At 32.7% G+C, this 14,717-nt stretch overlaps 1 protein-coding gene across 1 annotated transcript in view; it reads right to left on the bottom strand.

Moving 5' to 3' along the window:
• The window catches only part of LOC107449793 (organic cation transporter protein), a 39,439-nt gene that overhangs the window by 2,704 nt on the left and 22,018 nt on the right, over positions 1–14,717 (bottom strand). Inside the window, exons 6-11 of the mRNA XM_043042903.3 lie at positions 14,310–14,478; positions 10,207–10,354; positions 9,872–9,960; positions 7,886–8,100; positions 4,162–4,343; positions 3,044–3,183 (exon numbers count right to left, since the gene is read on the bottom strand). Coding sequence (XP_042898837.2) covers positions 3,044–3,183; positions 4,162–4,343; positions 7,886–8,100; positions 9,872–9,960; positions 10,207–10,354; positions 14,310–14,478 — 943 coding nt within the window. The remainder of the gene's footprint in view (positions 1–3,043; positions 3,184–4,161; positions 4,344–7,885; positions 8,101–9,871; positions 9,961–10,206; positions 10,355–14,309; positions 14,479–14,717) is intronic.

Genomic DNA, 14,717 nt, shown 5'->3' with positions numbered 1-14,717 from the left:
GGTGTCCAGTTAAACTTCCGACGGTTTTATTTTTGGGGGCACCAGATGGCGTTGTCAATCGAAACTGTGTGCAAACTTCTATTTAATATTTTTACTGACTGTCTGCTAAAAGTTTGTTTCTCAATGAAACATTGAATATGTTATGCTGATACAGCCCTAGTATCTTAGTAGTAGCAGAGATATTACAAAATGTTATAGCTCAAAAATGTAAAAGTATTAAGATATCCCAATCTGCTTGAAAATTTCATTAATTATCACTTTTATTCAGAAAAAATACCAGATCAATACATTCTTATAGTCAAATAATATTTGCTCGTACTTTACTTATTATGGTACTCATGGATATCTTGCTGATGTTTAGTTATGAATAATCTGTCAATTTCCCACCATTATTATATTTTTAAGTACCGGAAGAAAATCATTTCGTTATCTAAATGCGACACTTGTAACAAGATAGTTAAACTATCTTCTTTTATGAAACATACTTCATTCTTTAGTGTTCTACCTAAGGTTGTTGGTTATTTCTGATATTCTGATTCTGACGATGCAACAGAAGACAATTAATTTCTATACGCAACTTAAGATATATCTATGAGAAATCTTTTTTTTCTCTTTTGTCCAAGACGGCGTAGAATAGCAGGGTTCGAAAAACTCAGAAATTTTACCCGTCCCCGAGAACAGCTTGTCCAACAATGTACCCGTCCTCCTATGAAACTAACCAGTAGCTTCTAAATAAATAAAATATAATTTTCTCCTATTTATTACAAACATTTATATAAATTGCACAATGAATTAGTAGTTACTAGGATTGCATTATACAGTAATAAAGGAAATACTAGGTTACTAATAGTAACCTAGTATTTCTTTTATGAAGTAATTTATTTCTTTTATGAAATAATTTAAATGACAAAGGTCAAGTTATCTGGAATGTCAATTTATCCGAGGGTAGGTATTGCGTTTTTTAATTGAATCAAATATGACGTTTGCCAGTTCCACAATCAAGCCAATGATTTACAGAGGTTTCTGCACAGAAATCTGAAAGAGGTTTTCCATTTAGGTAGATGCTCATAAAGGCGTTTAACGCTTCTTGTTTATCAGTTCCGCCATGCGCTGTATGTTGCTGCATGTGGGTCATTTTGCTGCATAAGGTCTTTATAAACAGCTTGGGTTCAGAGGGCTGAAGTTTTCTAGTGTTTAACGATGTTATGTATCTTAAATTTTAATGACACCCATTCTTGAAAGAAAAAAAAATTTATCTACTCCTTCAAAAAAGATTGCAAGATAACAAAAATTGAAAATGTATCATGAACATTAACGGGAAAATGGCCGTCCGCGCGGACGTTCGAGAAATTTGTTGCCCGATGGGAGTTTTTGACAGCCGAGGACGGGCCGACGGGTGGTTTTTCGAGCCCTGTAGAATAGACACCCTGAATCTAACAGAGTCAGAGAGTAACGACACGATAGAAGAATGAAATCGGAATTCAATTGTCATTTGACAATTTTTCTCAGATATCACATTGGATCCTTTCAAATATTCCATGAGCTTCTAAGGGGTTTTTAGGATTTACTCCTCTATGATGATACAGGAAGAACAGGAGTACGAGCAATGCTTATTCAAAACAAGAAGGGGGATTTAGGATTTGCTCCTCTTTTAAGACAAGAAAGAAGCAGGAGTATGATCAATGCTTATTCAAAACACGAAGGGGGATTTAGGATTTGCTCTTCTTTCAAGACAGGGAAGAAGCAGGAGTATGAGCAATGCTTATTCAAAACATGAAGGGTGATTTAGGATTTGCTCCTCCTTCAAGACAAGGAAAAAACAGTAGTACGAGCAATGCTTATTCAAAACACGAAGGGGGATTCAGGATTTGCTCCTCTTTCAAGACAAGGAAGAAGTATAAGCAATGTGTTAAAATCCCCTTATTTTCAGAATTTTTTTTTAAAGACAATGAAAAATGTTGCGAAAAAATTATAAAAAAATTACACTTTAAAAATTTTAAGTTTGAAGTAAAAGTTAAGTAAGTATGAAATAGTTGTAAAAAAATTCTTTAAGGAGTTTGAATAGTCAAGAGTTATTGATCTAGGAAAGAAAAACACGAAATATTTCTAAAGAATATTCTACTCAAAATTTAATAAAATGAATTGAAACATAATTGTTGTTTTATGCAAAGTTAAGTCATATTTTAGTTGAATATTATTCCTAGTTTTTGATTATTACTGTAGAAGTCAAAGTTAGAGCAACAAATAAGAGGGGGGTTACGACTTTCTTACATAAGCTTGGGAGGAGATTTGTGATTTGCTTGCTTTTGGAGAAAAGGGAGGACAGGTTCTAAATTGTTAAAAATATGCTAACGTTACGTTTGAAAGACCCTTTTCTTACTCTGCATTAAAATCATGTTAACAATATCGAGCCACGTTTTATTTTCTTATCAGCCTAATGACACACAATCTCCACTAATCTTGCGGAAATTATTTATTCTTTGATTCAACTATGAATATAAAAAAAAGACTTTTTTTTTCTTCTAAAATTAACTTTATAACAAGACAGAAAACGTTTTATCACCAAAAAAAAAAAAAACTTTTATTTCCTATATAATTGCATAAATAACTGAATATAAATGAGAATAGCTATCATAGTTTTTAAATACAAATTATTTTTACAAAATATATGGTTATTTGGCTTTATTTTTGTGTAAATAAAAGGTACTTAAACAAAATTGGAAGTTGAAAATTAGAGTTAGATGATTAAGTTGGAAAGTAAGAAAGGAGAAAGCCTACCAATAATTTCGAGATTCTGCTTGATTAAAATTACATTTCCGATTTCTCCACGTTAAGTAAACGAGGAAATCTTTCTTTCGTTTATCTTTGGTAAATTTTGATTCTCTCTATCAGAGTGTTACCCGTTAACTCTCTAACTATGTTAGATATAGGGTCTCTAGTATAGATTAAATCAGTCAAGTGACCTGTGTTTCTCTTAATATTTCAGTCTATTTGGTATTATTGGTAAGAGAAATCAAATGAAACTATTGATAGTTTTACTTACCATCTAAAATGTGCTGCTTCTTCAAATGTGTCAGGTACTGTGCAGTTATTTGTTTCTGGTAATAACAGTATTAAGAGGCCTCCAATAACTGCCAAAATTCCATATATTATCTGTGGCACTACTGGATGAGTAGCATTACCCTATTCAACAAACATACGAAATTTAGGGAAAATTGCGCATTTGTTTTGTCAATAAGTGCATGATTTTATTTTTTCTTACATATATTCGAATATTACTTAGCTGTTAGATATGATAGTATATTTTAAGTGGATATTTTCCCTAGTTAATAATGTAATTAAATTTAGTTGTTGTATGTTTATGGGTACATTTATATCAATTTAATAATGAAAAACACTTTTGCACAGTTGACGTTAAATATAAAACCAGAAATATATATTCCTTATAAGTGGTCTCATGATAATAAATAAATACACTAATATTAAGAACTATGAAAGAAAATAGCGTGTTGTGGTGTATTAAGGATCTGAGGATATATGTTATCTTTAACACTTATACACAAGTTTTTTTTTTTTTTAATTTCTCAGTCAAATTTTTGGACATAACTTTTTTATTTCACTTTAAACTAAACTTAAATTTCGCATCGTTAAATAAACTAATAATGTATTTCAACTAAATCTTTTTAAAGTATTATTTAAAAGTTTGTAACATTTAAAATTATTAAAAAATTCCAAAAATAAAGGTTAATATTTATGATATTAGCTCTTCAGTTTTCGAACCAACTCTTAAGCAAAGGACACACTTTAAAACCAGATAGAAATATTGAACCAGAAAGTTTACATTTACTTTAAGTGAGTTGGTCTAATAAAAAAAGATTAATACCAATAAGAACAATTATGATAGAAAATAATTTAGTTATTGTGATGCATTAACGATCTAATAATACATATATATCTTTAACACGCATTCATATAGTGTTGTTAACTTTTGGGATATTCTTTCTGTTCCAATTCACTGAAGTATAGCCCAACAATTTTTTACTTCTCTCTATACTTAACTATATGCTATGGTTGGCATAAATTCATGATGTATTTTATTAAAATGTTAACCTATTATAATACATTTCTTAATAATTAATATTATCTTCACTATCTGCTCACCAGTTCTCTAACAAAGGGGGCTAAAATCGAACCAATTCTTGCACAAAAAGATGCTGAAGAAATTCCCACATTTCTTACTACTGTTGGTAGTATTTCCGCCGTATAAATGTAAATGATTCCAAAAGCGCAAGTGATGCAAAATTTTCCCAACATCGAGATGCAAAAGCTGATCCACAACATAGCTGCAAAATAAAAAATATTTTTTTAAACAAGAAATTAGATCCTAATAATATGTCCTAAAATAAGAAAAAACATAACGGTTTGATAAGTTGGACAGTTAAAAAGGATTTTAGTTCTTTTCAGTGCTTAATTTATCATCACGACTGAAAGATCCGGGGCTAAAACCCCCGTAAATGTTGCAAACAAAATTTTTTTCTTTTCCTATTAAAATAAGTTTAAAAATGTTTAAATAAATATGAGCTTAAATTTATTTATGTATAACAATACTCTTATGTTATACATAAATTAAAAGCATTTTGCAGACTGGGTAAATGAGTACAGTTATATCAAGTATGGAGAAGACACAAGTATGAGGATTACAAAACAACCCACTGTAATCTAATGTTTTGACGAACTACTTGGTAAACCTGTCAAAGGAGCCCCAAGGTCATTAGATGTCGTTAAAACAGCTATTTCTGACTCTATATTAATGTTATATTGGATAGTAATTATTCGAAGCATAAAATTAGCTCACAGTTAAGTTAAATAAACTTCACAGTTTAAGGGCAATAATAATCAAATCATGAACAGGAAGTTCATAATAGGCAAGCACTCCTAGTGGTATATTGTGACATTTCCGGCCACAGGTTGCTATACAATTCTAGATCCTCGTGACGTATTTTACCTCCTGACCTAGTATGTACCCTACATGAACCAGATGTACTTATAGTTCAAAATTACTTCCAGTAGGGCTGCTGAAAGCTCTGTGCTTTTGGATTTTAAAATTACACGATCTGCCGCAATTTGAATCTATGAATGACATTTCGATGTCATATGCTAAAAAAGTTTTCATATCTTCAAGAGTAGTATGCGGTTTCTTAATTAATTGCAATTATTGTAAAGATTGGGTCATTTTTTTTGAATGCATAATAAATTTGAATTCTAATAGGCTTTGTTTTATTTTGACACAGGTCTCTAAAAAATATTTCATGGCTTCAATTTTTAAAAAATTGCCAATCAGTTTATATTTTATTTTCATTATGTTTCAAATAAGGTATGAAATCAAAATTCTTTGCAAATGTTTATCATTCCCTTATTAGGCACTTTTTAGATATCGAAATGTTTATCTATAATTATAATTATTTATTCTAGTCTGTCAAGATTTTTTCTTCATATTTAATATGAAAAACCTTAGGGAATAATAAAATTCAATAGATTAAAAAAATTCCCTTTAATTTTTATTTTTAATGACGAATTTAATGCCTCTTGTTCTTCCATATTTTTAGAAAAAAATCAGGTGAGAAATCAAGTTTTAACGAAAATAGTGAATAATGGTTTAAGTATAGCATGATTTTCCAAGAATTAATAATTAAGTTATAAGTCAAAAAACATTTCAAGAATTGCACAAAGGCTAAATCCACTTGTTCATTTTTCAAAACTGGCAAAAGAATAATATTTATACATAAAATTTGACTGAATAATAAATTAAAATAGATCGAAATATATTCTAAAATGTGTGCATGGATTAAATTGTATGGGTTATATGTTGTTGTTGCTGATTCTCCACGGTTTAAAGGATTGTCTTCAACTAAGCAGTTAATCACAATTACTGGGTTAATGTAAATATAATCTCAGGAGAGGTCGAAGTATTCTAAAATGTATTTGACAAAGCTTGATAGTCAAGGAACAAATAATTAGATCATGATCTATTAGTCTATAATTATTAGTTCTTTTGCCACTTGCACACTGGTGCAAGGGCTAAAAGTTTTCCTACCTCCATATAACGAGGAACATTGGATGAGCCAGCTAGCATCTATAACACTGCCAAGAAGCTTCCATTACATATGAGAGTTGAGTCCCGGATTTGAATTGCATGTTAAATAATATGGCCTAAATGGTATGGACTTCACATTAAATTTCGTAGATTTATAATGCTGCTAACTTGGCTTTCTGAACAACAATTTTTTAAACACACAAAATAAATTCCAAGAAACGTAAGTATAGTAAAACCTTAGGAGGTAAGTACTTCAGAAAATAGGACACACTAAGTAAAGGTCAAGAAATGTAATAGTGTTGCCAGATTGAATTGGATACATCAGAAGACAAGATGTGGAAATAAGTTTAAAAATAATAGCATGCAACTAGGAATAGGGCACATAAGAAGATTAAACATACTACGAGGGTTGCTAATTATATTTCTGACCTTGGCAACAGTAAGTGTTGCTAGGCGACCGCAGACGATTTTAATCGAAAGTTTGATATTTTTAAACATAAATTCAGCAGACGATTTACCCTTATAGCTTCATTTGTGTTGTTGACAGTAAATTGAAAAGTTCTTCTCTTTCAAAAAATGGAATTGAATCGTAAACATTTTCGTGCCATTATTTTTCATAACTTTCGACGTGGATTGTCAAGACAAGAGTGATTCGATGAACTTAATTCTTTATTCAGATATAAAGCGCCATCCTACAACACTGTAAAAAATTGGTATAACGAATTTAATCGTGGTCGATGTTCGATCCAGGACGAACCCCGTGCAGGTCGTCCAAAATCCGTTGTTGTGCCAGAAAAGATCGATGCTGTGCGTGAACTGATAAAGCAAGATCGTCATGTGACATACCGTGCGATAGAGGCGTCTTTGGACATTAGTATGACTAGCGTCAATAAAATATTGCGTGAACATTTGAGCGTAAAAAATTTTTTTCGCGTTGGATCCCGCATAATCTGACAAACGCTCAAAAAAAGGCTCGTGTCGATTGGTGCAAGGAAATGTTGGAAAAATACGTTCAAGGTACATCAAAGACTGTGTACAACATCTACACAGTTGACGAATCATGGATCTATGCATATGAGCAGGAAACAAAACAGTAATCAACTGTATGGGTCTTCCAAGACGAGGCAAAACCAACAAAAGTTGTTCGAGGAAGAAGCACATCGAAACAAATGATTGCCTGTTTCTTCGGCATTAACGGTCATGTGGCAACAGTGGCGTTAGAGCAACGCAGGACGGTCAATTCCGAATGGTACACGACCATTTGTTTGCCAGAAGTCATCGGAGAAATTCGAAAAAAGCAGAAGAACAGGCGAATCATTCTTCATCATGACAATGCGAGCTCTCACACATCGACTCAAACAAAGGCATTTCTGACGGAGCGAAAGATCGGACTGATGGGTCATCCACCGTACAGCCCTGATTTGGCACCCAATGACTTATTCTTATTCCCACACATCAAAAATAAATTACGTGGACAACGATTTTCGACCCCCGAAGAAGCGGTTGATGCATTCAAAGCGCATGTTTTGGAGTTACCTCAATCGGACTGGAAAAAGTGCTTTGAAAATTGGTTCAAACACATGCAAAAGTGTATTGATCATCATGAAGAATATTTTGAAAAACAATAAAACCAATTTCGATCCCACATATTTGTTTTTTCATTATTAGGCCAGAAATATAAATAGCAACCCTCGTAAATAAAGTTCAAAGTTATAACTATTATAACAGAATGAAGCATCAGATCAGAAGGCACATTAAATTGAGCTCAAGAATAATAACTAGTATGATTACCAGAAGGAATTGGATACATCAGAAGACAAGCAACACCACCGATTATTAGGAATGCTGATAAAGGATTTCTTCTCCCATAGAATTTAATAATAAATATGGAGATGAGATAGCCTGGGATTTCAACTGCACCAGATGCGGCAAAGTTTATAAATGGATCTCCAGCCAACTCATTTGTATTGTATGTTAGACCATAATATACAAATCCTAGTACACACCTATGAAGAAAAAGGGTAAATACATTGTAAGACCACAAATAGTTTCTCAGCTGATTAAAATATACGCATAATACATGTAATTTTTTTCTAATAAAGAGCACGTATATATATTTTATGGGTATATTTAATCAAGTTTTATGTATAAATTTAGAGTTAATTAAAGTGAATAAATAATAGTTAAAAAAATATGGTATATATAAGTAGCATATGATAACACTATCACATGTGAATGTTTTAGGAAGTCACTTAGCTCATTGAAGCTATGTATATATTTTAGGCAAGAGGGCTAAGTTATCGTTCTCACGACTGCCTGAAAGGTAGTACAACTACCAGTACGGACACCACAATATTTCCTCCTTTTCTCATAATATATGAAGAATTGTCATTCCACGAACTCTTCAATTGGTGTCCTAGGACTTTTGAAACATGGAACTTTCTCATGGAGTCATTGACGATACTACAAAACTTCATCCATCGCCATCCGAGGTAAACTCAAATATTTCTCTTCTCTCATGATAGATGGCACCTCTGTATTAACTAATACTCTTTCCCACGGTACATTTCATTTTATAACAGGCATTGAACAGTTTACGGCCATCGATGCTTAACTCAGTTGCCTTGCAATTTTGAATCCAATCCAGAAGACAATGGAACTCCTGGATCAAGCACTGGGACAAACTAGTGACTTTTTGATAGGACTAACTCACATTTGAGTTACATGGGGAGGAAAAGCACGAAAACCCGTCACGGACATGAGGATTCTAACCCGTGATCCGTCTACCACTGAGGATAGTTTGTGTCGGCACTCTGGTCGGAGAGAGTAGAATTGTTATCGATCAGTCAACGCTGAGATTCAAACCTGGTTCACCTCAATTGGGAGGCGAGTGTCCTATCTACTGAGCCACGATGAAACAAAACTCAGCTGCATTTCAGATTTCTCATTCACACTCTCCCACAACTTTTTTCACTTTGGCTCCCTCCTTGCACGCGACTCAATGGCACAGGTTCTTGATCACAAACTCCGAGGTTTTTTTTACTTTCCTCTAAGTTCTAAACGTTACGCTACTTGGAAAGATCTTCCAAGATATGAGATCTTTGAAGATTTTGCTGATTCATGCCGTTTAGAATGTATCAAGAAGGAAAACCCACAACGTTTGTGTTTAAGAACTTGTTCAATATGGCTGCATGCATGACACAGGCAATTTGAAAAAGTTGATTGAGGCTGGATTAATGTAAGGTACCAGACCTGCACTGAGATGCACTGCCGACATCACAACATGGCCAAAACAACCAATTCAATCAATAAACATCGCTTACTGAAGAAAGATTACCTTGATTAAAGTCTTATGTAGCTAATTTCCTTGATGCTGGTTATATTCTATAGCCAAAAGGGCTAGACGGTCATTCTCACTCTCAGAGTGGACACCATAATATTTCCAGCAATTCTTACTTAGTACATGAGGATTTTCCATTTCTCGCTGTCCTCATTTATATACATTTTTATCTTTACAAATTGCTCAAACTTTTAATCACCTTTTACATTATCTAAATTTTTATACAAATTTAAAATAACGCCGATTTTATTATAAAATGTTGTTTAGTTCGACATATAATTTAAAAATAAAGTATAAAATGTATTCAGTTATATTTTTATTTTGGTTTTCTTTTTTTCATATTTTTTTACATTTTTATTTTTTGAACGCTAGGGAACATTCTTTTTCGATAAAAGTTTCAAATATAGAAAAAAATTTATTATATGTAATTTACTTACCATATATAAAACAAATTTAACACGTTTTTCCACACACCATGAGTTTTTAGTAAACCTAGAAAATTATCACTTTGCTTTTTCTCGTTTTCCTAAAATTAAACAATTATACATTTTAATACCTCCCAGGAAAAATAAAGTATAGGAAAAAGTTATAAGAAATTTTAATGGAAATTTTTATGAAGTTAATATTCTCGTACTATTAAATAAAACTTTTTTTATGTATAAAACATGTAAAAAGCATTTACTTTGAAATTAAAATAATAAGATAATTTTTTTATCCGTCAGAGATTATATTATGTTCTTTTTAAGCATTTATTATAAAAAGAAGTTCTTACCTTATTTTTGTTGAGAATTATTTCTTTAATATTTTCTCTTAAATTGATCCTGTCAACAACAGATGTTTTGCGATCTTTAGTCAAAACATTTTCAACTTCTTTAATCCTTCCATGAGCCACCAGCCATCGTGGAGATTCTGAAAGCAACCTGTTATTTAAAAAAGATTATTATTAATTTTGAATTTGAAAAAATTATTAACTCATTTTCATATTCCACCTGTTGAGGATCTAATTTTCTGAATATTAAGCTTCTGTTCACATACGAGTTATTTTTAAACTGATTTTTTTATTCATAAGACAGGACGTTAGGACCCACGAGGAAAGCATCATTTCATAAATTCTTGTTTGAATGTGTCTGGTACACCTACGTTTATATTTACAAAACTATATGATGGGACTAGGACTGGGCGATGTCAAGATTTTGGCATCGTGACGTATCGTCACGCTAATATCGTGATATTTTTATGCATCGCTATGTTTCGGTTCATTAATGTTTTATATTTAGTACTGAGTAAATTCGCTATCAGTAAGTTACATTTTCTTATAATTATTTCTCAATATTTAAAGATGTGGATGCCTGAAAAAATATCGATTAAAAAAATTAAACCTACTGGATTGAGTGTAAGTAAATCAACAAGAGTTGCACACACACAATTAAAAGAAAACCCTTCCATAACTAAAAGATTCAACAACGCTTCGATTCTGAATCACATTCGGATTCATCATGTTAGCAAAACGATGAGTCCCGATGTGAAAAAGACGGGGAAAGATGACGAGCATCGCCACAGTTAACACTACACCAGTGGTTCCCAACCTGGGAGCGATAGAGCTTCTCAAGGGGGCGATCAGGGGGCGACGAGTACTCAAAAGATAAAAATTGCTAATAATATTAATAATAAAAGCTATTTGAGATTGAAATTGAAAATATATATAAACCTATGGTTCTGGTGTAGACAAAGAATTATGATACTTAAAAATTAGAAAAAAATTCAAGTGCAGCAGGATCGTTTTCGTCATACGTTTTGGTATCGCAGGCGGAAATCTGATAAGTCACTCTGTTCCTCTAAGCAATAATACTGTTTCCAGGCGTATTGATGAGATGGCCGCCGACGTTGAATCAAAAGAAGGTAAATTTGTGTTGCAGATTGATGAATCAACTGTGATAGGTAACAAAGCTGTTTTAGCTTACGTGAGATTCATAAATGATAGTAAGGAGATTAACGAGGAAATGTTGTTTACGAGAACTTTGAACACAGATACAAAAGGATCGTCGATTTTTAAATTGGTCAAAGAGTATTTTGAGGTAAAAGAAATTCCCCTCACAAATGTAAGTGCTTGTGCAACAGATGGTGCTCCAACCATGTCTGGTTGTCATACTGGGTTTCTGGGTCACCTTAAAAAAGAAGTACCGGAAGTTATCTCACCATTCATTATGTCATTCATCGTCAACTTTTGGCTGCGAAAAATTGGTTATTTCTGGCATCAATAAAATAAAAGCTAATTCTCCTAATAAAAGCTAATTCTCCTAATATAATTGTTCCGAGAACTTCGACATGAAAATGATGAAGATTTCGAATTCCTGCTCCGACATGTAGCTGTGAGATGGCTTTTGAAAGGAAACTGAGCAGCTTCTTCGAATTGCTGAATTCGGTTACTGAGTTTCTCGACACCACTGATCCTGTTGTAAGTGAGGGTTTGAAGCAACGCAAGTTGGAAACTGCGTACCTCACTCATAGTTTCGAAAAAATGAAGGAAATCAACGTAAAACTTCAAGGAAATAAAATGAACATTATCAAGGCTAAGGGAATCATATCTTTATTCATCGCCAAGTTTGATATCTACAACTCAAACATTGGTCGCAAAGAGCTAATGCAATTTCCAACTCTTAAAAAGTGTTCAATGGCAGATATCGAGATTCTCGAAAATAAAATCTTGATTTTTACTGATCACCTTGATCAGTTATGGAATCAAGAATTAAAGATTTGATGAAATTAGAAATTCCGGATTGGATTTTTAATCCTTTCTCTTTTGAAGTTGTGAATAAGCTCACTTCCTCTTTGTAGACTTAGTTTTTAGATTTGAAGTATGACTGTGAGGCCAAAGTCGTCTTTAAAAAATACGGTAACGAGTTAGCTTGGGTAAAGCATATGGACACTTATCCACAATTGTGGAAGCAAACTGAGCCGCTTCTCATCTCGTTCCCGTCAACATATTTAGTGGAGAGAGGATTTAGTTCTGTCTTCCAGCTGCTCATAAAGCAAAGAGATAGGTTGGGCATTTGCTTCAAAGGAGACTCGCGTATAAATCTGACGAGCATAAAACCTGACATTCAAGATTTAACTTGAAATACACCAAGCACAGGGCAGTCATTGAAGTGGTAAAAATGGTCTCCCTCTTCATTTTTTTTTCTCAAATTTTAGTTGTTAACGTTTTAAATTTTTCTTGATTACATTAAAATATGAGCTTAAAAAAATGTACTTTTGTTTTGATTATTCCGTTTTAAATATCATATCTTTTTGAAAAAAAAAAAGATGTACAATTTTTTTTAATTAATAAAAATGACAGGATAAATGTGCCTCCTTATTTGCATTACAATTTAAATTGAAATCAAATAACATAGCATATTTTCAGTGTTTGGTTGCTCACAAGCAACAATGAATGGTTTTTTGAGCAAAAAGAGAAAAGGGCCATATATGTGTCAGCCAACCCCAAGAGAGGGGCGATGGTCCACAAAAGGTTGGGAACCACTGCACTACACTCATACGGAAGAAAATCTACTACTATCGGGAACAATGCTCAACATCGAGCTTGTAGACATCGATGTCAACGATACATCTCGAAATATCGTACACATCCTTAGTAAATCACAATTTCCGATGCTTTGAAAAATTGCCAATCCAAACATCGGATCAGCGATGATTGCATGGAATCGATATTTTCCGATGCATCAATTTATCGCCCAGTCTAAGATGGGACAAAACCCTATTTTTCAAGTTTTAATTTGAAATGAGAACAAAATGAACGCAGCTTTATAACTTTAAGAAACAGTATTTACTGTCAATTTAGCCGTGATTGTTCATTGGTTAAAGACACGAAATCGTCATTGTGAAGCACCGAAGTTTAACCTCCGATGACTTAAGGCCCACACAGCTTCAAATCTATGGGTACCAGCTTGTCTGAGAAATACAGGAGACCGTTGCGCGATGCTTCCCACATTGTTACCATCATGTTATTGGTTAAGAGGTTTGGAAGACAACTCCTTCATGACCCTTCTGGCCCACAACGGGGCTGTATAGAAAATTATTTATTTACTCTCAATGCAGCAGCTTTAAAAATCTTTATATGCCAAAACTGATATATTATGACCAACACTCTTTAATATTAACTACCAATAAGTATTATTACACTCATGCATATCGCTAGAGATGTTAATATGGCCAGAGACTTCATCTACTAGTCTACTAGTATGACTAGGACCTTTATTCATGTTAAATCATGTCGAAACCAATGCCGACACTAACTTCATTATTTTAAATACTGATCTACCTCCAACTCATTAGCCTGCCTCAGAACAGCTTTTAATTTTTCACTGTTCTGGTCCTTAGATTTCCAGTTCTTAATTTTTGTTCTTTTCGACCAATATCCTCCAACCATCTTTTTCTTCGTAGGATAGAATTACGAAATTTTGAATCGAAGATCTTTTTCATAGCTTTATTATCACTAATCTGCTGAGCACAGCCACTTTAATCTCCTTATTTTCAAATCGGTGACAACATCAAGGTAAATATACTTTTCAGTAATTTTCGAATGGTTTTTAATTCTCCAGACACCCTTATCATTGGCAGTTTCAAAATATACCTTTCCGCCCCAGTTTTAATAAAAGATCAGATTAACCCCAAATTAAAGTTCTAAAAAACTAGTGAAAATGTAAAACTTCAGAATAAATAGATTACTTCGCCTCTTAAGCATGTTAAATAAAAACAGGTTAATGATTTTTATAATTTTAGAAAAAAAGAAGTGGACGACATTAACGTCTTTCGTTTAAGTTTAAATTATACGAAACACATTTTTTTAATTATCTATTAAAATATTACTATTCTTACCAGAAAGTGAATAGTAGAAAAGCACTCGGTAACGAAATAGTCAATTGAATCCAAAACCAATCTCGAAGAATCCAGGCAATTAAAGGCAAACTCATAAACCCCAAACACCAGCCGAGCTCAACACTCAAACCATATACTGATCTGTGACTTGGAGAAGCAACTTCCATCACTGAAAGATACAAGAACAAAAACAATGTTATTTATTGCTTTTATGACTTTTTAACTTTCTATTAAAATGAATTTAATTCGTTTTAATTCAGTTTAAGGGGTCCAAAAGGTTTTTATTAACAAAACTTTCAATTTCTTTGGAAGGAAAAATCTATGTTATGACCTGTTTGATTCTGAGCAATTTCACACCAAAATTATAGGATAATACTTAAAAAATTTACTAAGATACAGCAAAGATAT

The sequence above is a fragment of the Parasteatoda tepidariorum genome, chromosome 5, assembly GCF_982258835.1.
Source record: "Parasteatoda tepidariorum strain Cologne lab strain chromosome 5, Ptep-v5.0, whole genome shotgun sequence".
In the NCBI taxonomy this organism is placed as follows: domain Eukaryota; kingdom Metazoa; phylum Arthropoda; class Arachnida; order Araneae; family Theridiidae; genus Parasteatoda; species Parasteatoda tepidariorum.
Note: the sequence above shows the minus strand (reverse complement) of the source record. Positions and strands in the feature narration are given on the sequence as shown.